This window comes from Caretta caretta, chromosome 6 (assembly GCF_965140235.1).
Source record: "Caretta caretta isolate rCarCar2 chromosome 6, rCarCar1.hap1, whole genome shotgun sequence".
NCBI lineage: Eukaryota > Metazoa > Chordata > Testudines > Cheloniidae > Caretta > Caretta caretta.
The window spans coordinates 108,219,175-108,244,251 of record NC_134211.1 but is presented as its reverse complement, the minus strand read 5'-3'; the positions used below and the strand labels follow the sequence as shown (position 1 = coordinate 108,244,251).

Below are 25,077 nucleotides of genomic sequence, written 5' to 3'. Positions count from 1 at the left end.
GCCTTCTTTTTTTTGGGCAATCCTCTGTGGTGGAGTGGCTGGTTGGCCGGGGGCCCCCCCACCGCGTTCTTGGGCGTCTGGGTGTGGAGGCTATGGAACTTGGGGAGGAGGGCGGTTGGTTACAGAGGGGCTGCAGTGGCAGTCTGTGCTCCAGCTGCCTTTGCTGCAGCTCAACCATACACTGGAGCATACTGGTTTGGTCCTGCAGCAGCCTCAGCATTGAATCCTGCCTCCTCTCATCACGCTGCCGCCACCTTTGAGCTTCAGCCCTGTCTTCAGCCCGCCACTTACTCTCTTCAGCCCTCCACCTCTCCTCCCGGTCATTTTGTGCTTTCCTGCACTCTGACATTATTTGCCTCCACGCATTCGTCTGTGCTCTGTCAGTGTGGGAGGACAGCATGAGCTCGGAGAACATTTCATCGTGAGTGCGTTTTTTTTTCTTTCTAAGCTTCACTAGCCTCTGGGAAGGAGAAGATCCTGTGATCATTGAAACACATGCAGCTGGTGGAGAAAAAAAAAGGGACAGCGGTATTTAAAAAGACACATTTTATAAAACAGTCGCTACACTCTTTCAGGGTAAACCTTGCTGTTAACATTACATACATAGCACATGTGCTTTCGTTACAAGGTCGCATTTTGCCTCCTCCCACCGCGTGAACGGATTTTGGTTGAATGCCAGCAAACATACACTGCAATGCTTTGTTCTACAGTGATTCCCGAGTACGTGTTGCTGGCCTGGAGTGGTAAAGTGTCCTACCATGAAGGACGAAATAAGGCTGCCCTCCCCAGAAACCTTTTGCAAAGGCAGAACCGCAAATGCCAGGGCAAAGTAATCCTTTCAAATGCTTGCTTTTAAACCATGTATAGCATTTTAAAAGGTACACTCACCAGAGGTCCCTTCTCCGCCTGCTGAATCCAGGAGGCAGCCTTGGGTGGGTTCGGGGGGTACTGGCTCCAGGTCTAGGGTGAGAAATAGTTCCTGGCTGTCGGGAAAACCGGTTTCTCCGCTTGCTTGCTGTGAGCTATCTACAACCTCCTCCTCATCATCTTCTTCGTCCCCAAAACCTACTTCCGTATTGCCTCCATCTCCATTGAAGGAGTCAAACAACACGGCTGGGGTAGTGGTGGCTGAACCCCCTAAAATGGCATGCAGCTCATCATAGAAGCGGCATATTTGGGGCTCTGACCCAGAGCGGCTGTTCGCCTCTCTGGTTTTCTGGTAGGCTTGCCTCAGCTCCTTCAGTTTCACGCGGCACTGCTTTGGGTCCCTGTTATGGCCTCTGTCCTTCATGCCCTGGGAGATTTTCAGAAAGGTTTTGGCATTTCGAAAACTGGAACGGAGTTCTGATAGCACGGATTCCTCTCCCCAAACAGCGATCAGATCCCGTACCTCCCGTTCGGTCCATGCTGGAGCTCTTTTGCGATTCTGGGACTCCATCATGGTCACCTGTGCTGATGAGCTCTGCATGGTCACCTGCAGCTTGCCACGCTGGCCAAACAGGAAATGAGATTCAAAAGTTCGCGGTTCTTTTCCTGTCTACCTGGCCAGTGCATCTGAGTTGAGAGCGCTGTCCAGAGCGGTCAGAATGGAGCACTCTGGGATAGCTCCCGGAGGCCAATACCATCGAATTGTGTCCACAGTACCCCAAATTCGAGCCGGCAACGTCGATTTAAGCGCTAATCCACTTGTCAGGGGTGGAGTAAGGAAATCGATTTTAAGAGCCCTTTAAGTCGAAATAAAGGGCTTCATTGTGTGGACGGGTGCAGGTTTAAATCGATTTAACGCTGCTAAATTCGACCTAAAGTCCTAGTGTAGACCAGGGCTTAGGGTAGGATTTCACCATATATTAATATGTGTATATTATATATATATATAATTGCATAGATTTATAGTAATTTGGGAGTGCTTGTGGATGCCAGTCAGGACAAGGAAATGCAGAGGGATCTAGAGAGATTAAAATATGGACAGAAACCTAACAAAATGAAATTCATCTTGGAAAAATGCAAACGAATATATCTGGGCAAATAGGATCCACAATCTGCATATTTAATTGTAGGGAGTAAGTTGGAAGGCAATATTGTTGAAAGATACCCAGAGGAGAGGGTGGACAGTAAGGTAAAAAAGAATTTTCAATGGCTAATGCCAGGAAAAAACTTAATAAAATAAAAATAATTATTATTAGGACTGTCAAGCAATTAAAAAAATCACATGATTAATTGCACTGTTAAACAATAATAGAATACCATTTATTTAAATATTTTTGGATGTTTTCTACATTTTCAACTATATTTATTTCAATTATAGCAGAATACAAAGTGTACAGTTCTCACTTTGAATTTATTTTTATTACAAATATTTGCACTGTAAAAAACAAAAGAAATAGTATTTTCAATTCCCCCATTACAAGTACTGTAGTGCAATATCTTTATCATGAAAGTTGAACTTACAAATGCAGAATTATGTACAAAAATGTAACTGCATTCAAAAATAAAACAATTTAAAACTTTAGCGCCTACAAGTCCACTCAGTCCTATTTCGTGTTCAGCCATTCGCTCAGACAAACAAGTTTGTTTACATTTGCAGGAGATAATGCTGCCTGCTTCCTGTTTACAATGTCACCTGAAAGTGAGAACAGGCGTTTGCATGGCACTGTTTTAGCCGGCGTCGCAAGATATTTACATGCCAGATGCGCTAAAGATTCATATGTCACTACATGCTTCAACCACCATTCCAGAGGACATGTCCATACTGATGATGGGTTCTGCTCGATAACAATCCAAAGCAGTTCAGTCCGACGCGTGTTCATTTTCATCATCTGAGTCAGATGCCCCCAGCAGAAGGTTGATTTTCTTTTTTGGTGGTTCGGGTTCTGTAATTTCTGCATTGGAGTGTTGCTCTTTTAAGACTTCTGAAAGCATGCTCCACACCTTGTCCCTCTCAGATTTTGGAAGGCACTTCAGATTCTTAAACCTTGGGTCGAGTGCTGTAGCTATCTTTAGAAATCTTACATTGATACCTTCTTTGCGTTTTGTCAACTCTGCAATGAAAAGTGTTCTTAAAATGAACATGTGCTGAGTCATCATCTGAGACTACGATAACTTGAAATATATGGCAGAATGTGGGTAAAATAGAGCTGGAGACATACAATTCTCCCCCAAAAGAGTTCAGTCATAATTTAATTAATGCATTATTTTTTTTAACAGCGTCATCAGCATGGAAACATATCTCCTGGAATGGTGGCTGGAGCATGAAGGGGCATACGAACGTTTAGCATATCTGGCACGTAAATACCTTGCAATGCCGGCTACAAAAGTCCCATGCGAATGCCAGTTCTCACTGTCTGGTGACATTGTAAATAAGAAGTGGGAAGCATTATCTCCTATAAATGTAAACAAACTTATTTGTCTTAGCAACTGGCTGAACGAGAAGTGGGACTGAGTGGACTTGTAGGCTCTAAAGTTTTGCATTGTTTTGTTTGAGTGCAGTTATGTAACAAAAAAAATCTACATGTGTAAGTTGCACTTCCACAATAAAAAGATTGCACTACAGTACTTGTATGAGGTGAATTGAAAAATACGGTTTCTTTTGTTTAACATTTTTACAGGGCAAATGTTTTTAATCAAAAATAATAATATAAAGTGAGCAGTGTACACTTTGTATTCTGTGTTGTAATTGAAATCAATATATTTGAAAATGTAGAAAAACATCCAAAAATATTTAATAAATTTCAATTGGTATTCTATTGTTTAACAATGCAATTAATCATGGATTTTTTTTTAGTTAATCACATGAGTTAACTGCAATTAATCAACAGCCCTAATAATAATTATTATGAATAACAATAAATAAACCCAATATAATTTCAGGGCTGCACCTGGAGAGGCATCAAATGATGGAGCAGTGAAGCAATAGTCCTCCTCTGTATGACTCTGATATAACTACCTGGAATACTGAATTTGTTACTGGGGACCTTACTGCCAGAAAGATACTGAAAAACTGGATGGAATTCAGAGAAAAGCGACTCAGATATGAGGAGGCTGAAGCCAAGGAACTGATTTATGAAGAAAGATTAGGATGGAGAAATATGCAGTCAAGCTAAGAGAGGACAAAAAGTCTGGGACTTAATTATCTACAGCTATTTTAAAAGTGCAAAGAAGGCTAGAGTAAGTTATTTAGGGTGGTATGTGGGGTATAACTAGGACTAATGGGATGAGCAGAGCTGACCTTGGGATCCAGCAAAACCAGTAGCCAAGATCTCCTCTGATTTTCTCTGTAAATGTCACACCTAGTCTCAATTTATGGGACAACAGGTATACGGAAGATTGCAGAATACCCATATCAGAAGAGGCAGAGGATGCTCTTTGGGTAACCTAAGGATATGGTGGATGGGGAAGAGAGTTCATGGCATTTATCAACACCATCCCATTCTTCCTAAAGTATTCCCAAAAGGAGTCATGAGTGGGTACAAATATTTCTCATCAATTCCTCCTGGCATTAGGCTCTTAGGGGGAGGGATTAACATTTCCCATTTAAGATTGGCACCTATATAATCATTGAGATCAGCAAGACCTTTGGGTTTAGAGAAACCTTCTTTGTCTGACTTCATCAAGGGAGCAACAATACTTTCCATTGTTCCTGAGAAGCAGAGTCAGAACAAGGAAACATAAACTAAGGACCCCAGGATTAAGAGATGTAGAGAATAACAAGGATCCCAGAAATTACAAGCAGTGATCAAAGAATAGATTCAGCTCCTACTTGACCATCTTATTTAAGTATTTCTTGAGGTGTTCGGGAAAAGATGTCTAGACAGAGAGTAATTAATATATGGATGTCTCAGATTTTGACCACCTTACATTTTTTACTTCTCATCTCTAGAATGAGGATCAATTGTGTTCAAATATTTGAATTATGCCTTAGTAAGAGCTGGAGCTTCAGCAACAGATTCATCATGGTTTGACTGCTCATTGCTACTGAAAATACTGCCTGAAAATGGCCAGGAGACTGGAGAAATGTGACATCCTGTTTCTATCAAGAAGAAAGAAGGAAGAGTTCTCATCCAGGTCAAGCATTTCCACAGTGCAACACAGGAAAGTGGGGAAGTGAGCATGAAGTATTTATCTACATTACAGGGATAAAGATTTGCATCATTCTCACTTGGCAAGGTTCCTCAAAAGGAGATTCTCCAAAGCTTTGCCTGCATCTGAAACAAGTGCATGGACTTTACTAGGGCAAAGTGAGAAATATTCAAAGATATTTTCTTTTTTTATGGAGGTGATATTAAATGCTGATGGATCATTTGTCACAATTGGAGTAAAAAAAAATTGCATAGGGGAGAAGATGCTCAAAAATAAGGAAGTGTAAGCTGTATCATTATCCATCAATCAATGTAAATTCCATAACGGACATTCATTTCTAGACAAATCACGCAGAAGCACTGCTCCCCTACCTGCCCCCCACTTAGTAGCATACACCTCACCAAACCACACACATCCCAAAGCATAAGTACGGCCATACTGAGTCAGACCAATGGTCCATCTAGCCCAGTATCCTGTCTTCCAACAGTGGCCAGTGCCAGGTGCTTCAGAGGGAATGAACAGAACAGGCAATCATTGAGTGATCCAATCCATGTCATCCACTCCCAACTTCTGTCAACAGAGGCTAGGGACACTCAGAGCATGGTATTACATCCCTGCCTATACTGGCTAATAGCCATTGCTGGACCTATCCTCTAGGAACTTACCTGGTGTTTTTTGCATTGTAGACATAGCATCAATCTGACATTAAAATGTCTATGTAATAAAGAAGTAATAGCTAAGTTATGTCAACAGTCCATTCTACAGGTACCCAGAATCCCCCAAGAAGAAATGACCCCACAAAGGCACTTATTTCTTGTTCAGTATTTACTACCATAGCCTAGGGAGGAAAGGTCACAATGTCAAGTAGCAAGAACTCCTTCCGCTGAACTTCTACTCTTGACTTTTCTGATAAATGTGAGTTGTGATAAATGAAAGGGGTGGGGGTAGCTCCCTTTTATGGACACCCACCCAGCCAGTTAGCTATAAAATCCCTCTTAGTAGTTGTTCTCTACTTGCTTTACCTGTAAAGGGTTAAAAAGTCTCCCTGTATAGGTAAAAGGAAGGGAGTGGGCACCTGACCAAAAGAGCCAGTGGGAAGGCTAGAACTTTTTAAAATTGGGAAAAAACTTCCCCTTTGTCTGTCTCTTGTTCTCCAGAGAGGGAGCAGAGCAGCAATGCTGTAAGAAGCTTTGGACCAGCTATGAAAAATCATCAGATTATACCTAGAAACTACTCATTTGAAACCCCAAATATGTAAGTAGATCAGGAAGTGTCTAGGAAGATGCGATTAGGTTTATTTCTTTTTATTTCTTTATGGCTTGTGGACTCCACTGTGCTAAACCCAAATGCTTTTGTTTTGCTTGTAACCTTTAAGCTGGACCTCAAGAAGGTTATTCTTGATGCTTAACTTTTGTAAGTGGGTTTTTTAAATCTAGCAATAGCCTGCGTTTTCAAATGTATTTCTTTCTTTTTGTTTTTAATAAAATTTACCTTTTTTAAGAACAGGATTGGATTTTGTGTCCTAAAAGGTTTGTGCACATTATTTAATTAGCTGGTGGCCACAGCTGATTTCCTTTGTTTTCTTTTTCAGCTATTCCCTGGAGGGGGTGTGAAAGGGCTTGAGGGTACCCCACAGGAAGGAATTCCCAAGTGCACCTTCCTGGGTTCTCAAAAAAGCTGTAACCTTGGGAGTTTAATACAAGCCTGGAGTGGCCAGTATTAATGTTTAGAATCCTTGTGGGCTCCCATCTTTTCCACTCAAAGTGCCAGAGTGGGGAATCAGCCTTGACATGTGTCATGCAGCATTCTTTACACTCTTGCATTAAGTATGTAATAAAAGAAATGAAACTATGCTGTTCATTATAGTGAAGTCTTGTTACAACTCTCCCAGGACAAAATACTTATAAATAATTCCAGAAGCAGTTAATGCTAACCCACTCCAGTCCAGCCCATTCCTTACTCTTCTAGCTATCTGAACCTTCCCCATCCCTGTATAACCCACCCATGCCACCCCATTTGAACCCATCCCATCCTATCCCCATGTAACCCATTCTAACAAAAAGCATCCCATTCCATTAAAAACTCTTGTATCCCAACCCACCTATCTCCATATAACCCATTCCAACTTATCCCATTCTAACCCCTTGTACCCTAACCCACCTATCTCCATATAACACATTTCAACCCAACCCACCTCATTTCAACCCATTGTTTCCCAACCCATGCACGTGTAAGCCATTCTAACACACACCATCGCAGTCCATTCCAACCCCTTGTAACCCAACCTATTTCCAAAAACTCATCCAACCCAACCCAGCCAATTCCAGCCCTCTCTATCCCTGTTATACCAATAAAATAAAAACCAGCAGGATCTTATTAAAGGGGAAAAGGCAAAATGCCACATTTATTGTGAATACAGAAAGAATCATAGTAGGCAGTTAGTTATAGCTATAACATTCCATTCAATTTCATATTTATTCACACATTCATTCATACAAACACACACACAGGTTCTGCAAGGTTGTTATCATACTTACCAGCCTTAGAGTTGCTCATGCCAAGTCACTGGCCAGGTGGCCTGGACATGAGGAGGGAGCAGGGCCTTGTCAGATGCTCATCCGTTGCTCCTGGAAGTTGGTTTGCAGAATCAGACCCCAAAGTTCTCACTTTCTAGAGTCCATTTTTATAGGAATTTCTTCCTATGCCAGTCTATGGGAATTGCTTCATCATGCTGTTACTGAATCAATCAGCAGATGGCACATTCCTGACGGCTCCGTGCTGCCAGATGTTATCTTGTTCTTTGGTTCTCCCATTCTTGAGGCTGTTGGGTGGATTCCAGTCTGCCCTCCGGGGGTCCTCTGGTTATTTCCACTTGACGCCTTCTTCAGCCGATGGACACTGGATTCTTAGGCTGGCACCTCCCTGATCATTCAATTATTATCCACACCAAGCATACATCCACATACATCCTCTATCTCTATTTTAATTACAATTGTTAACAAAGTGAGATGAATACAACAAAAGGGCGGGGAGTCTCTGGGTGCTGTTTCTGTTGTTACAGAGTATTGCTTTGAGTCTCTCTCTGTGTGAGTAGTTGTTGTTACAAAGAATTGCTTTGAGAACAGACTCTGTCTTAGAAGGTACTAACACAATTAGCAGCTTGCAAGTTTCACACATAGAGAAACAGTACCAAAAATCAAGAGACCTCTTAATTAGTAATACCCTGGAATTTAAAACTTAAAACTTTAAAATTTAAAGTATGGGGAATCAAACTCATTTGTGATTTTACTACAGAATTTCTTTAATATGATCCAACATCCCAACCCAGCCATGTGTAACCTATTCTAACAGGAGCCATCCCATTCTTTCCCAACCCACCCCCACCCTCCAGTAACCCATCCCATCACAGGCCATCAGCTCTAAAACAGCCCACCCCCCACAGCCCACTGTAACCCAGCATAGCCCATTGCAGTCTCACTCTTGCCACCCCACCCCTTCCACTTCATCCCACCCCAGGGTAACCCAGTCTCACCCTCACCAGGCTTCCTGACCCATCCCACCCCCGGGTTACCCAGTCTCACCCTCACCTGGCTTCCTGACCCATCCTACCTCATCCCACCCCAGGGTAACCCAGTCTCACCCTCACCAGGCTTCCTGACCCATCCCACTTCATCCCACCCCAGGGTAACCCAGTCTCACCCTCACCAGGCTTCCTGACCCATCCCACCCCCGGGTTACCCAGTCTCACCCTCACCTGGCTTCCTGACCTATCCTACCTCATCCCACCCCAGGGTAACCCAGTCTCACCCTCACCAGGCTTCCTGACCCATCCCACTTCATCCCACCCCAGGGTAACCCAGTCTCACCCTCACCAGGCTTCCTGACCCATCCCATTCGGGTGCAGCTCGGCCCACGGTAACCCAGTCTCACCCACATTTCACCCCTGTGTCTCCCCCAACCCGGCCTCCCCTCTGAGCTGCTGGGCAGGGCTGGGGCCGGGGTGGGAGGAAGCGCTGGCCGGAGAAAGGAGCAGGCAGTCCCGGAACCGGGCTGGGCGGGGAGGCGGGGGCCGGGCCGAGCCTGCGCCCGCCCCTCAGGTGAGCCCAGGCGGTATAAAGCCCGGGGCCGGCTGGGGAGGAGGGCGGAACGCGGAGCTGGGAGCACTGGCAGGGCGAACATGGGCAACAGGGTCACCCGCGGGGACTTCGAGTGGGTTTACACGGAGCAGCCCCACACGCAGCGGCGGTGGGAGATCCTAGGTAGGCGCGGGGGAGCGGCTGCTGGCAGCCGTCGCTGGGAGGGCGCGGGCAGGCACCTGCTTTCCCTGCTGCCGTGGCGAGACGGCGATGAACGGCTCTGCCCTTGCCCTTTGCCCGCTGTAATCCCGCGCCTGGCACTCCCCGCGCTCTCGGGGCTGAGCCGCATCCCTCCGCTTTGCCTCCGGGGTCCCGTCGCTCGCCCGTTCCCGCGGACAGCGCGTCCCCCGCGCCGGGGAGCCGCCGCAGCGCCTAGAGGGCGACCCTGCCCTGCCCCTTCGGGGGGACGCTGCTATCGTGGGAGTTACTTTGTCTTCCTCTGTGGCTCTGAAGCCCTGTGGGTGACAATCTGCCCTTGCCCTGTTTGTTCTCCCTCTCTGTCCCCTTCCCCCCCCCCCCCCCCCAAACCCTGGGAGATTCATTCAGGATAGGGAAATCCGCAGCAAACTGCTCTGGCCTATGGCCTGCAAGGTTAAACTGGTTAGCTGTGGCATGTTCTGCAGGAGAATTCCTACTCCAGCTTGCAAACTCTTTATTACTGGAGCCTTCTGTCTTCCTTACAAAGGAGGCACTGGCTTATTGATCTAGCAGGTTTTCCCCATAGCTAAGTTAGTTTAGACTAGAACTGAGCAGCCTTCCCTTTTGGAGAAAATAGCAGCAGCAGCTTGGAACAGCAGGCCAATGAGCCATTACTGGGGGTTGCACTGAATTGTAACCCAAATCTCAAGTGCCAGGAGAGATCAGAGATCAAGTGGTGATCAGACACTGATCAGGTGCACCCTGCTCACTCCAGGGCAGAGCAAGGTACAATTTTTCTAAGGGTGTGTAAGAATGGCCTGGCAGGCCACAGTTTGACAGGTTGGGGCAAAGAGGTCAGCAATTCGTAGGACCCATGCCCTAGACAGAAAAAAAAAAAAATCCCATTCCAGGGACTCGCAACATGCTTTGGCATGGGTTAAAGCTGTGAAGATTTATAATAACCAGGGATTGGATCACCAGAAATATAGTACTTCAGAAACATTCAAATCTAGTTAAATATTTAGTAAAATGAGGTCCTTGAGACACTTCCTCAAAAGTAGACAAAAAATGGGTGTTTATCACTACAAAAGGTTTTGTCTCCCCCCACCCCACTCTCCTGTTAATAGCTTATCTAAAGTGATCACTCTCCTTACAATGTGTATGATAATCAAGGTGGGCCATTTCCAGCACAAATCCAGGGTTTAACAAGAACGTCTGAGGAAGGGGAGGGTTAGGAAAACAAGGGGAAATAGGTTACCTTGCATAATGACTTAGCCACTCCCAGTCTCTATTCAAGCCTAAGTTAATTGTATCCAATTTGCAAATGAATTCCAATTCAGCCGTCTCTCGCTGGAGTCTGGATTTGAAGTTTTTGTGTTGCAACTTTCATGTCTGTAATCGCGTGACCAGAGAGATTGAAGTGTTCTCCAACTGGTTTATGAATGTTATAATTCTTGACATCTGATTTGTGTCCATTTATTCTTTTACGTAGAGACTGTCCAGTTTGACCAATGTACATGGCAGAGGGGCATTGCTGGCACATGATGGCATATATCACATTGGTGGATGTGCAGGTGAACGAGCCTCTGATAGTGTGGCTGATGTTATTAGGCCCTGTGATGGTGTCCCTTGAATAGATATGTGGGCACAGTTGGCAACGGGTTTTGTTGCAAGGATAGGTTCCTGGGTTAGAGGTTCTGTTGTGTGGTATGTGGTTGCCGGTGAAAGTATTTGCTTCAGGTTGGGGGGCTGTCTGTAGGCAAGGACTGGCCTGTCTCCCAAGATTTGTGAGAGTGTTGGGTCATCCTTCAGGATAGGATGTAGATCCTTAATAATGCGCTGGAGGGGTTTTAGTTGAGGGCTGAAGGTGACGGCTAGTGGCGTTCTGTTATTTTCTTTGTTAGGCCTGTCCTGTAGTAGGTGACTTCTGGGAACTCTTCTGGCTCTATCAATCTGTTTCTTCACTACTACAGCTGGGTATTGTAGTTGTAAGAATGCTTGATAGAGATCTTATAGGTGTTTGTCTCTGTCTGAGGGGTTGGAGCAAATGCAGTTGTATCGCAGAGCTTGGCTGTAGACGATGGATCGTGTGGTGTGGTCAGGGTGAAAGCTGGAGGCATGTAGGTAGGAATAGCGGTCAGTAGGGTTCCAGTATAGGGTGGTGTTTATGTGACTATTGTTTATTAGCACTGTAGTGTCCAGGAAGTGGATCTCTTGTGTGGACTGGACCAGGCTGAGGTTGATGGTGGGATGGAAATTGTTGAAATCATGGTGGAATTCCTCAAGGGCTTCTTTTCCATGGGTCCAGATGATGAAGATGTCATCAATATAGCGCAAGTAGAGTTAGGGGTGTTAGGGGACGAGAGCTGAGGAAGCGTTGTTCTAAGTCAGCCATAAAAATGTTGGCATACTGTGGGGCCATGTGGGTACCCGTAGCAGTGCCGCTGATTTGAAGGTATACATTGTCCCCAAATGTGAAATAGTTATGGGTGAGGACAAAGTCACAAAGTTCAGCCACCAGGTTAGCCGTGACATTATCGGGGATAGTGTTCTTGATGGCTTGTAGTCCATCTTTGTGTGGCGTGTTGGTGTAGAGGCCTTCTACATCCATAGTGGCCAGGATGGTGTTATCAGGAAGATCACCGATGGATTGTAGTTTCCTCAGGAAGTCAGTGGTGTCTCGAAGGTAGCTGGGAGTGTTGATAGCATACCAAATGCAGCCACCGGGGGCTTTTCGTGCAGCCACAGCCTCGTGGGTGGTGATGAGTGGGGCAAAGCAGTGGCCCCTGCCCCAGACCTACCAGCAGGGGTTGGTCCCTGTCCCCTTCTGGAGCCACAAACACCGTAGGAGCAGGTGATCAGTGGGAGTTCACTACCTCTCTGGGGGCAGTGGGACTTGGTCTTCATCCATGTGGAGGTGGGCTCCTTCCCCCAACCACAGGGTTTCATGTTCTGGCCCCAGGTTAACCCACCACCATCGTCCTGGCCTCTGCTGCCTCCTCCAGCCCTCTATCTGCACCCCCAATTGCCACTGCCTCCCCCCACACACACCTCTCCATCCAGAACTTACTTTTCACAGCAGACTTACTCAGCCCCAGCAAGCTAGGGGGGGAAATTAATATTAACAAATTGCTTTTCACAGTAACAGACTTACTAGCTAGCAAGTGTTTAAAAAAAGCAAAACATGCAGAGCACCTTATTTGTGTTTCTATTCTGTTTAGGTCCAGTAAAGAATAGACAACTGTTGATTATTTTGTCTGCAAAAAAACTCTACATAAATTACAATGATTTGGACCTTTATATATGCACATTTATTTGTGTTTCCTAAAGTTAATTAAGTGTTTTAGGAAAAATTGTCAGTGGCCACCAGCAAGAGTTGGTGGCTGCACTCTGAGACCACCAAAATATTTCTTGTGAGAACCTCTGATCTAGTTGGACCTCCTACACATAACCTCACCCATCCAAGACAGCCCCTCTTCTTCTCCTCCTGCGTGCCCCCCCCCAGCCTCTGAGCCAGACACCTGTAATTTTTTTTTTTTTTAGAGTTAAATTCTTGTTATGTGAATGAGGAAAGAGCCTGGCCATTCTATTTATCAAACAGGCATTGAGTATATTGACTGGGATTCCTAAATAAGAGAAATCTATTGAGTATACTGATAGTACAGCACATAAGAAAGTGTGTTCTGGTGTGTTTTTTCAGGACTTGAGCCCAAGCCACAAAAATCACTTCGCTTTCCACTCGTGTGTCACAGCGTATACTTCTCATTTGTACACTGTGATGTCCACTTCCAGGCTGCAGTACAGAAATGTGTTTGTTATGGGGGCTACCTCTGAAAAACACTCATCAGCAGGGCCGGATTAACCATTTGTGGGACCCCGGAGGTAGATGGAGCATGGTGTGGGGAGGTCAGTCCCCAGAGTGAGGGGCCAGCCAGAGGCAATGGGGTGTGGCAGGGCAGGGGCAGCCCTGCTCTGCCCAGCTCAGTGGGAGGGCACTATTTACAAGCCAGCAGTTGCCAGATGCACAGTGGCCTGCCTGGCCCTGCGGTGCCATCATACCCCTTTCCTTCAGGGGTGGGTCCATGCTACACCACACAGCCCCTCCCCCCGCCCAACACTTTCCTGACTCCCTATGGCCAGAGCGCCTCCCCCAGCCCACTATGCCCAGCGCCCCCTCTAGATCCCCCCACAAATGCACAGCTCCCTGCACACCCCCAGCCCCACCACAACTGCCCAGCACTCCACACAGAACCCCCACTCCCTAGTACCCCAACAAACACAGATCTTCCCTGCCCCCTCAGCCCAGCACCCCTCCAAGACCCCCCAGAGACCCCCTCCCACATATCCTGCCTCCCGGCTGCACTCAGTCGCCTCCCAGCAGGGCCTGTGTTTCTGCTGGGCTGAGCCAGCAGTGCAGCCATGGCTGGTCCCGATGTAGGGAATCGCTCCGGCCCCTTGGGAGTGGTACCGTCAGCCAGGCCAGGGCCTGCCCCAGCAGGGCTCCCTCAGGACCAACTTGCCTGCAGGTGCCCAGCCAAGCCCCCACACTGTCTCCCTCAACCACCTGGCTGAGACGGACCAGACTTCTGCACCAGTCCGAGGCAGCTCAGCTCCGGGGAGACAGGGCCCCACAGGTGGTAGGAAGCAGAGACTGCCCAGAGCCAGAATTGCATTGGGGTCCAGCCAGGGGGCAGAGAGGAGTCGGTGGTTGGGGCCAGGGGGTGGAAAGGAGGCCTCGGCCAGCCGGCAGGCAGGCCGAGAGGAGCAACTGGGAGGGGGGCACAGCGGGGTCTCGGGCTGCAGCACAAGTGGAGCAGGCCGGGGACCCTTCTGAGCATGGGCCCGGCTCCTTGGAGCCACTGGAACTATTGTAAATCCAGCACTGCTCATCAGCTGCAATTGTATAGAATACAGCTGTGTTGTTGCTAATCTAAGTACTCATGCTATTATCTTCACAACACCCCATAAGGTAGGGAGATATTATCTCTTCCTGTGAAATGGGGCACAGCTCTTAAATGACTTGTAAAAGAGGCAGATATGTCTTGTGGTTAAGACAGTAGAGTGGGATTCTGGAACTGAACCCAGAACCCCTGGCCCAGCCAGCCCTCCTGTAGGACTTCAGACAATTCAGTTAATCCTGCTGTGTCTTAGTTCCCTATCTTTAAAACAGGATAATGCTTCTCTCTTCCACCTTCCATCTGTCCTGGCTAGTTAGTAAGCTGTTCACGGCAGGGACTCTTTATATGTTTGTACAGTGCTTAGCTCAGTGGGACCCTGATCTTGGGAGGGGGAGTACATAGGCACTACCTTGAACCAGTTGTTACTGTAACACAGGAAGCTTGTGGTCAGGGCCAGTTCTAGGGTTGGACAAGCAGAGCAGTTGCTCTGAATGCTAGCTTTGAGGGGGTGCCAAGTTGCTGTGCCATTTAGCTTGTATGTATGTGTATTTATTTATTTATTTATTTTGCTCTGCTCCAAATGGCTGGCTTTCTGGGGGCTCCATTCTGATTGGCTAGCTGTGGTTTTCTTTACTTATGCCAGGGGTGGGGAAACTATGGCCCATGGACCAGATCTGGCCTGCAGCAAGTCTCCACGCCATGAGTCAGAAGCCCTGAGCCTTGGTGCCCCCCTGCAGGGCTGGAGCCACAAGCACTGACCCCCCCTGCTGTGGGGGAAAGCTGCGGTTACCAGGCCGTTAAAAGTCTGGTCAGCTCCTGGAAGCAACCGACATGTCCTTGCAGCCCCTAGGCGCAGGGGCAATCAGGGAAGTTCCATGTGCTGTCCCTGCCCCCAGTGCTGCCCCCGCAGCGCCCATTGGCTGGGAACCGTGGCCAATGGGAGCTGTGGTGGTGATGCCTCTGGGCACAGTCAGTGCACATGGTGCAGAGCCCCCTGGCCCCTCCACCTAGGGGCTGGACATGGCAGCCGCTTCTGGGAGCCCCACTGAGCCAGGGCAGGCAGAGAGCCTGCCTTAGCCAAGCTGCGCTGCTGACTGGGAGTCACCTGAGGTAAGCGCTGCCTGGCCAGAGCCTGCACCCTGAACCCCCTACCCCAGGTCAGAACCCCCTCCTGCACCAAACTCCCTCCCAGACCCTGCACCCCCATCCCTGAGCCCTGTCCTGAACCTCCTCCCGCACACCAACCCCCTGCCCCAACCCTGAGCTGCCTCCGGCACCCCAAGCCCCTCATACCTAGCCCCGCACCAGAGCCCGCACCCCCAGCTGGAGCCCTCACCCCATCCCACACCCCAACCTCCAGGCCAGAGTCCCCTCCTGCACCCTGAATCCCTCATTTCTGGCGCTGCCCCAGAGCCTAGGGGAAGCCCCGAGCCTCCACACCCCCCTGCGGGGCTGTGTGACCCATGACTGATTTTTTTTTTTTCCTGTGGGTCAGTGGCCCCTGATAGGGGAAATAAGGTTCCCCACCACTGGCTTAGCCCGTGGGGCAGAGGGGGAGATGTGGAAAGCTGCAGGAGGGCAAGCAAAAACTATTTCTATCCTGGCCAGCAAAATGGCTAGGCCAAAGCTGGGAGTTGATCCCCAGTCTCTGGAGTCCTTGTCCAGTGCTTTCTTCATCCTTCTGGGGAACAGCTTAATAAATAGAAAAAATGTGTGTGTTCTGATGGGTTTTCTTTTCTTCATGAGTGTGACACTTCTTGGAGCAACTAGGGCTGTGAGTCACCTTATTGCCGCCTGCCTTTAGCATAAGGGAGTCTTTTTTCTGTGCTAGCTCCTTGACGCAAGCAGTCTGTTGGCCACTCAAGCACTCTCCTCTGGGCTATACCAGCCCTACCTATTGACAATAGATGCACCCTTGCCTCTGAGTCACTTCACAGTGTTCCCTTGTGATATCCATCCCCGAATCACTGGATACCCACAGATATCCCGAATCCTTGGTTCTCAACGGAACAGTGCACCATAGTTTAGCAGTTTTACCTCTGATCGCTTCACCTCTGTTTGAGTATAGTAAAACAAAATAACTTAGAAAATTGAGATTGAAACAGACACAAATGTGAGTGATGGAAACATGGTTACATAAAAACAAAATGCGAACAAATAGGGAAAGTAATATTAATATCTAATAGTGTAGATTCCGACTACCAAAGTTTAGTCTTTTGCAGTGTTTCTTGGCCCCAAGGAGCCAGGACACAATCTTTCATGAAGTACCCTCATTCATCAAGGTACCTCCTCAATGAATGGATGCACAATGTCTTTCTGCACTCTGTGGTATACTGAATCCAACTTTTGTCTTTATCCACAGACAGGGCCATCCTCTCACTGTCCTATTCCTTGTCACCAGTGGTTTTGCTTCTTATAGTTTCTTTGGTTTTTCATTGATTTTTTTTTTTTTTTTGTGGATTGGTGCAAAGGTGGACAATTGAGCAATACACTATGTAATTGGTTAGCCCAGGAGGGATGACAACTTCCTCCTGCTTGAATGGCCTATTACTGTGACACATGATTCCCTAGTGACTCATTTTTTCACTCCAAGATCATAATTTTGAACTTAGTTACATTATTCCTTGTACACACATCTCACAATGTGTATTGATAAGTTGCAAGCTTTCAGTAGAGTCTTCATATGCTATCCTTTATGGATAAACACCAAGGAAGCAAAGTGTTAGATGTATGTGTTTGTCAGGTCTCAGATAGGAGTTGCTTGTAAAGAACAATGTGAACCCTTTGCTAGATGGCACCCTTCATCACAGTGGGCCATTACCTGGGACTAGAACTAGCTGAATTTTTTCATTTGAAACTTTTTTGATGAAATGTTCTCTCTCCTGAAAGAGAACTTTAACAGAAAAAGTTAGTGGTTTTTAAATGTTCCAATTTTTCAACAAAATTCAAAGAAAAATGAAAGTTGTTTTAGTCCGCTCTTTCTCCCCCACCCCCATTTCCATTTCTCTCCTTTTTTTTTTTTTCCATTTTGTCACTGAAAAGGGATGTTTGGGCGATGGTGACAGAAAAATAAAAAAATTCAGACTTCATAGAATCATAGAATGTAAGGGTTGGAAGGGACCCCAGAAGGTCATCTAGTCCAACCCCCTGCTCGAAGCAGGACCAATTCCCAGTTAAATCATCCCAGCCAGGGCTTTGTCAAGCCTGACCTTAAAAACCTCTAAGGAAGGAGATTCTACCACCTCCCTAGGTAACGCATTCCAGTGTTTCACCACCCTCTTAGTGAAAAAGTTTTTCCTAATATCCAATCTAAACCTCCCCCACTGCAACTTGAGACCATTACTCCTCGTTCTGTCATCTGCTACCATTGAGAACAGTCTAGAGCCATCCTCTTTGGAACCCCCTTTCAGGTAGTTGAAAGCAGCTATCAAATCCCCCCTCATTCTTCTCTTCTGCAGGCTAAACAATCCCAGCTCCCTCAGCCTCTCTTCATAACTCATGTGTTCCAGACCCCTAATCATTTTTGTTGCCCTTCGCTGGACTCTCTCCAATTTATCCACATCCTTCTTGAAGTGTGGGGCCCAAAACTGGACACAGTACTCCAGATGAGGCCTCACCAATGTCGAATAGAGGGGAACGATCACGTCCCTCTATCTGCTCGCTATGCCCCTACTTATACATCCCAAAATGCCATTGGCCTTCTTGGCAACAAGGGCACACTGCTGACTCATATCCAGCTTCTCATCCACTGTCACCCCTAGGTCCTTTTCAGCAGAACTGCTGCCTAGCCATTCGGTCCCTAGTCTGTAGCTGTGCATTGGGTTCTTCCGTCCTAAGTGCAGGACCCTGCACTTATCCTTATTGAACCTCATCAGATTTCTTTTGGCCCAATCCTCCAATTTGTCTAGGTCCTTCTGTATCCTATCCCTCCCCTCCAGAGTATCTACCACTCCTCCCAGTTTAGTATCATCCGCAAATTTGCTGAGAGTGCAATCCACACCATCCTCTAGATCATTTATGAAGATATTGAACAAAACCGGCCCCAGGACCGACCCTTGGGGCACTCCACTTGATACCGGCTGCCAACTAGACATGGAGCCATTGATAACTACCCGTTGAGCCCGACAATCTAGCCAGCTTTCTACCCACCTTGTAGTGCATTCATCCAGCCCATACTTCCTTAACTTGCTGACAAGAATACTGTGGGAGACCGTGTCAAAAGCTTTGCTAAAGTCAAGAAACAATACATCCACTGCTTTCCCTTCATCCACAGAACCAGTAATCTCATCATAGAAGGCGATTAGATTAGTCAGGCATGACCTTCCCTTGGTGAATCCATGCTGGCTGTTCCTGATCACTTTCCTCTCATGCAAGTGCTTCAGGATTGATTCTTTGAGGACCTGCTCCATGATTTTTCCAGGGACTGAAGTGAGGCTGACTGGCCTGTAGTTCCCAGGATCCTCCTTCTTCCCTTTTTTAAAGATTGGCACTACATTAGCCTTTTTCCAGTCATCCGGGACTTCCCCGGTTCGCCACGAGTTTTCAAAGATAATGGCCAATGGCTCTGCAATCACAGCCGCCAGTTCCTTCAGCACTCTCGGATGCAACTCGTCCGGCCCCATGGACTTGTGCACGTCCAGCTTTTCTAAATAGTCCCTAACCACCTCTATCTCCACAGAGGGCTGTCCATCTCTTCCCCATTTTGTGATGCCCAGCGTAGCAGTCTGGGAGCTGACCTTGTTAGTGAAAACAAAGGCAAAAAAAGCATTGAGTACATTAGCTTTTTCCACATCCTCTGTCACTAGTTTGCCTCCCTCATTCAGTAAGGGGCCCACACATTCCTTGGCTTTCTTCTTGTTGCCAACATACCTGAAGAAACCCTTCTTGTTACTCTTGACATCTCTGGCTAGCTGCAGCTCCAGGTGCGATTTGGCCCTCCTGATAACATTCCTACATGCCCGAGCAATATTTTTATACTCTTCCCTGGTCATATGTCCAACCTTCCACTTCTTGTAAGCTTCTTTTTTATGTTTAAGATCCGCTAAGATTTCACCATTAAGCCAAGCTGGTCGCCTGCCATATTTACTATTCTTTCGACTCATTGGGATGGTTTGTCCCTGTAACCTCAACAGGGATTCCTTGAAATACAGCCAGCTCTCCTGGACTCCTTTCCCCTTCAAGTTAGTCCCCCAGGGGATCCTGGCCATCCGTTCCCTGAGGGAGTCGAAGTCTGCTTTCCTGAAGTCCAGGGTCCGTATTGTGCTGCTTACCTTTCTTCCCTGTGTCAGGATCCTGAACTCAACCAACTCATGGTCACTGCCTCCCAGATTCCCATCCACTTTTGCTTCCCCCACTAATTCTACCCGGTTTGTGAGCAGCAGGTCAAGAAAAGCGCCCCCCCTAGTTGGCTCCTCTAGCACTTGCGCCAGGAAATTGTCCCCTACGCTTTCCAAAAACTTCCTGGATTGTCTATGCACCGCTGTATTGCTCTCCCAGCAGATATCAGGAAAATTAAAGTCACCCATGAGAATCAGGGCATGAGATCCAGTAGCTTCCGTGAGCTGCCGGAAGAAAGCCTCATCTACCTCATCCCCCTGGTCCGGTGGTCTATAGCAGACTCCCACCACTACATCACTCTTGTTGCACACACTTCTAAACTTAATCCAGAGACACTCAGGTTTTTCTTCAAAACATGCTCACTATTTTCTGACCATCTCGTCTTGTGAGCCAGTAATGTTCACCCTCCACAATTGGTACTAACTGCCCATTGCTCAGAAAGTGAGTTTCAAGATTTTGATTATACAATATAGGTTCTGTCTACCTGATGGATAGACTTTCACTCTATCTTATGTCACAGCAGCACAGTTCAACAGGTCTGGAACTGCTGACCATCCCATAGTGTAACTCTTCATACCTGAACAGGGGCAAAGGAGGAACTGGACTTGCTCCCTTAGCCTGTTTGTGCCCCTTCTTCCCTTCCCCCCATCTCTTGCTTTCATTTTTGCCCTCTGTTTGAATTTAATTGCTCTTATTCTCCAATTTTTCTTCATCTTATTCTTTTTCCCTTTTTTTTGGTAATGTCTCCTTTTCTTTTTCTTTTCCCCTCAGCCTCATGAGGTTCTGTTCCTACCCATTATTCTCCTCCTTCCTTTTGTCTTTCTCACTTTCCCTCTCCTTATGGCTATCCCATTATTTGAGAGCTGACAACGTGCCTGGTGCTGTATCCCATACAGACTAGAAATATCTTCACTTCTTCCCCCTGCCATGTAGTGTTAAGGGTAGTGGAAGCCGTTGCTGACTCCTTCTACTTGCTTCCTACTTCATATTTTACCTTTATACTCTATAGCATAAGACAGATAATTTGTAGAGAAGAGAAAGGACACAATCAGCCAGTGGTCATGCAGGGCTTCATACAGGTCAATATTCTACTCTCCCTGATGAGATATGGGCTAGAAGGCATGGTGCAGTCCAGGAGATGTCCTATGTTTGCAACCAGGTATAATGAGATTGAAACTCATCCTGACTCCAGGATGTGCTGTGTCTATCACTACCTGGCCCAGACTGTTTTCACCCACAGTGCGTGGTGCCAATTCTTAATTGTAAGATAGAGAACATCATTTAAAAATCAGGTTTCAGAGGAACAGCCGTGTTAGTCTGTATTCGCAAAAAGAAAAGGAGTACTTGTGGCACCTTAGAGACTAACCAATTTATTTGAGCATGAGCTTTCGTGAGCTACAGCTCACTTCATCAGATGTATACCGTGGAAACTGCAGCAGACTTTATATACACACAGAGAATATGAAACAATACCTCCTCCCACCCCACTGTCCTGCTGGTAACAGCTTATCTAAAGTGATCAACAGGTGGGCCATTTCCAGCACAAATCCAGGTTTTCTCACCCTCCACCCCCCCACACAAATTCACTCTCCTGCTGGTGCTAGCCCATCCAAAGTGACAACTCTTTACATAATCAAGTCGGGCTATTTCCTGCATAGATCCAGGTTTTCTCACATCCCCCCCCCACCCCCATACACACACAAACTCACTCTCCTGCTGGTAATAGCTCATCTAAACTGACCACTCTCCAAGTTTAAATCCAAGTTAAACCAGAACATCTGGGGGGGGGAGGGGGGGGTTAGGAAAAAACAAGAGGAAACAGGCTACCTTGCATAATGACTTAGCCACTCCCAGTCTCTATTTAAGCCTAAATTAATAGTATCCAATTTGCAAATGAATTCCAATTCAGCAGTTTCTTGCTGGAGTCTGGATTTGAAGTTTTTTTGTTTTAAGATAGCAACCTTCATGTCTGTGATTGCGTGACCAGAGAGATTGAAGTGTTCTCCGACTGGTTTATGAATGTTATAATTCTTGACATCTGATTTGTGTCCATTTATTCTTTTACGTAGAGACTGTCCAGTTTGACCAATGTACATGGCAGAGGGGCATTGCTGGCACATGATGGCATATATCACATTGGTGGATGTGCAGGTGAACGAGCCTCTGATAGTGTGGCTGATGTTATTAGGCCCTGTGATGGTGTCCCCTGAATAGATATGTGGGCATAATTGGCAACGGGCTTTGTTGCAAGGATAAGTTCCTGGGTTAGTGGTTCTGTTGTGTGGTATGTGGTTGTTGGTGAGTATTTGCTTCAGGTTGCGGGGCTGTCTGTAGGCAAGGACTGGCCTGTCTCCCAAGACTTGTGAGAGTGTTGGGTCATCCTTTAGGATAGGTTGTAGATCCTTAATAATGCGTTGGAGGGGTTTTAGTTGGGGGCTGAAGGTGACCGCTAGTGGCGTTCTGTTATTTTCTTTGTTAGGCCTGTCCTGTAGTAGGTAACTTCTGGGAACTCTTCTGGCTCTATCAATCTGTTTCTTTACTTCTGCAGGTGGGTATTGTAGTTGTAAGAAAGCTTGACAGAGATCTTGTAGGTGTTTGTCTCTGTCTGAGGGGTTGGAGCAAATGCGGTTGTATCGCAGAGCTTGGCTGTAGACGATGGATCGTGTGGTGTGGTCAGGGTGAAAGCTGGAGGCATGCAGGTAGGAATAGCGGTCAGTAGGTTTCCGGTATAGGGTGGTGTTTATGTGGCCATTGTTTATTAGCACTGTAGTGTCCAGGAAGTGGATCTCTTGTGTGGACTGGACCAGGCTGAGGTTGATGGTGGGATGGAAATTGTTGAAATCATGGTGGAATTCCTCAAGGGCTTCTTTTCCATGGGTCCAGATGATGAAGATGTCATCAATATAGCGCAAGTAGAGTTAGGGGCGTTAGGGGACGAGAGCTGAGGAAGCGTTCTAAGTCAGCCATAAAAATGTTGGCATACTGTGGGGCCATGCGGGTACCCATAGCAGTGCCGCTGATCTGAAGGTATACATTGTCCCCAAATGTGAAATAGTTATGGGTAAGGACAAAGTCACAAAGTTGCCCCATAACCCCATAACCACTTGCCCCATAACCTCAGCCATGCAGAACGCAATGCCATCCACAGCCTCAGAAACAACTCTGACATCATAATCAAAAAGGCTGACAAAGGAGGTGCTGTTGTCATCATGAATAGGTCGGAATATGAACAAGAGGCTGCTCGGCAGCTCTCTAACACGAGTTTCTACAAGCCATTACCCTATGATCCCACTGAGAGTTACCAAAAGCAACTACAGCATTTGCTCAAGAAACTTCCTGAAAAAGCACAAGATCAAATCCGCACAGACACACCCCTGGAACCCCGACCTGGGATATTCTATCTACTACCCAAGATCCATAAACCTGGAAATCCTGGGCACCCCATCATCTCAGGCATTGGCACCCTGACAGCAGGATTGTCTGGCTATGTAGACTCCCTCCTCAGGCCCTACGCTACCAGTGCTCCCAGCTACCTTCGAGACACCACTGACTTCCTGAGGAAACTTCAATCCATCGGTGATCTTCCTGATAACACCATCCTGGCTACTATGGATGTAGAAGCCCTCTACACCAACATTCCACACAAAGATGGACTACAAGCCGTCAAGAACACTTTCCCCGATAATGTCACGGCTAACCTGGTGGCTGAACTTTGTGACTTTGTCATTACCCATAACTATTTCACATTTGGGGACAATGTATACCTTCAGATCAGCGGCACTGCTATGGGTACCCGCATGGCCCCACAGTATGCCAACATTTTTATGGCTGATTTAGAACAACGCTTCCTCAGCTCTCGTCCCCTAAAGCCCCTACTCTACTTGCGCTATATTGATGACATCTTCATCATCTGGACCCATGGAAAAGAAGCCCTTGAGGAATTCCACCATGATTTCAACAATTTCCATCCCACCATCAACCTCAGCCTGGTCCAGTCCACACAAGAGATCCACTTCCTGGACACTACAGTGCTAATAAACAATGGCCACATAAACACCACCCTATACCGGAAACCTACTGACCGCTATTCCTACCTGCATGCCTCCAGCTTTCACCCTGAGCACACCACACGATCCATCGTCTACAGCCAAGCTCTGCGATACAACCGCATTTGCTCCAACCCCTCAGACAGAGACAAACACCTACAAGATCTCTGTCAAGCTTTCTTACAACTACAATACCCACCTGCAGAAGTAAAGAAACAGATTGATAGAGCCAGAAGAGTTCCCAGAAGTTACCTACTACAGGACAGGCCTAACAAAGAAAATAACAGAACGCCACTAGCGGTCACCTTCAGCCCCCAACTAAAACCCCTCCAACGCATTATTAAGGATCTACAACCTATCCTAAAGGATGACCCAACACTCTCACAAGTCTTGGGAGACAGGCCAGTCCTTGCCTACAGACAGCCCCGCAACCTGAAGCAAATACTCACCAACAACCACATACCACACAACAGAACCACTAACCCAGGAACTTATCCTTGCAACAAAGCCCGTTGCCAATTATGCCCACATATCTATTCAGGGGACACCATCACAGGGCCTAATAACATCAGCCACACTATCAGAGGCTCGTTCACCTGCACATCCACCAATGTGATATATGCCATCATGTGCCAGCAATGCCCCTCTGCCATGTACATTGGTCAAACTGGACAGTCTCTACGTAAAAGAATAAATGGACACAAATCAGATGTCAAGAATTATAACATTCATAAACCAGTCGGAGAACACTTCAATCTCTCTGGTCACGCAATCACAGACATGAAGGTTGCTATCTTAAAACAAAAAAACTTCAAATCCAGACTCCAGCAAGAAACTGCTGAATTGGAATTCATTTGCAAATTGGATACTATTAATTTAGGCTTAAATAGAGACTGGGAGTGGCTAAGTCATTATGCAAGGTAGCCTGTTTCCTCTTGTTTTTTCCTAACCCCCCCCTCCCCCCCCCAGATGTTCTGGTTTAACTTGGATTTAAACTTGGAGAGTGGTCAGTTTAGATGAGCTATTACCAGCAGGAGAGTGAGTTTGTGTGTGTATGGGGGTGGGGGGGGGATGTGAGAAAACCTGGATCTATGCAGGAAATAGCCCGACTTGATTATGTAAAGAGTTGTCACTTTGGATGGGCTAGCACCAGCAGGAGAGTGAATTTGTGTGGGGGGGTGGAGGGTGAGAAAACCTGGATTTGTGCTGGAAATGGCCCACCTGTTGATCACTTTAGATAAGCTGTTACCAGCAGGACAGTGGGGTGGGAGGAGGTATTGTTTCATATTCTCTGTGTGTATATAAAGTCTGCTGCAGTTTCCACGGTATACATCTGATGAAGTGAGCTGTAGCTCACGAAAGCTCATGCTCAAATAAATTGGTTAGTCTCTAAGGTGCCACAAGTACTCCTTTTATTTAAAAATCAGTAACTCAAACACAATGAAT

At 46.8% G+C, this 25,077-nt stretch overlaps 1 protein-coding gene across 1 annotated transcript in view; it reads left to right on the top strand.

Annotated features, from left to right (window-relative positions):
* The first annotated feature begins 9,204 nt into the window (after positions 1-9,204).
* DEGS2 (delta 4-desaturase, sphingolipid 2) overlaps positions 9,205-25,077 on the top strand; it is a 36,403-nt gene continuing 20,530 nt past the window's right edge. Inside the window, exon 1 of the mRNA XM_048853440.2 lies at positions 9,205-9,335. Coding sequence (XP_048709397.1) covers positions 9,254-9,335 — 82 coding nt within the window. The 5' untranslated portion in view covers positions 9,205-9,253. The remainder of the gene's footprint in view (positions 9,336-25,077) is intronic.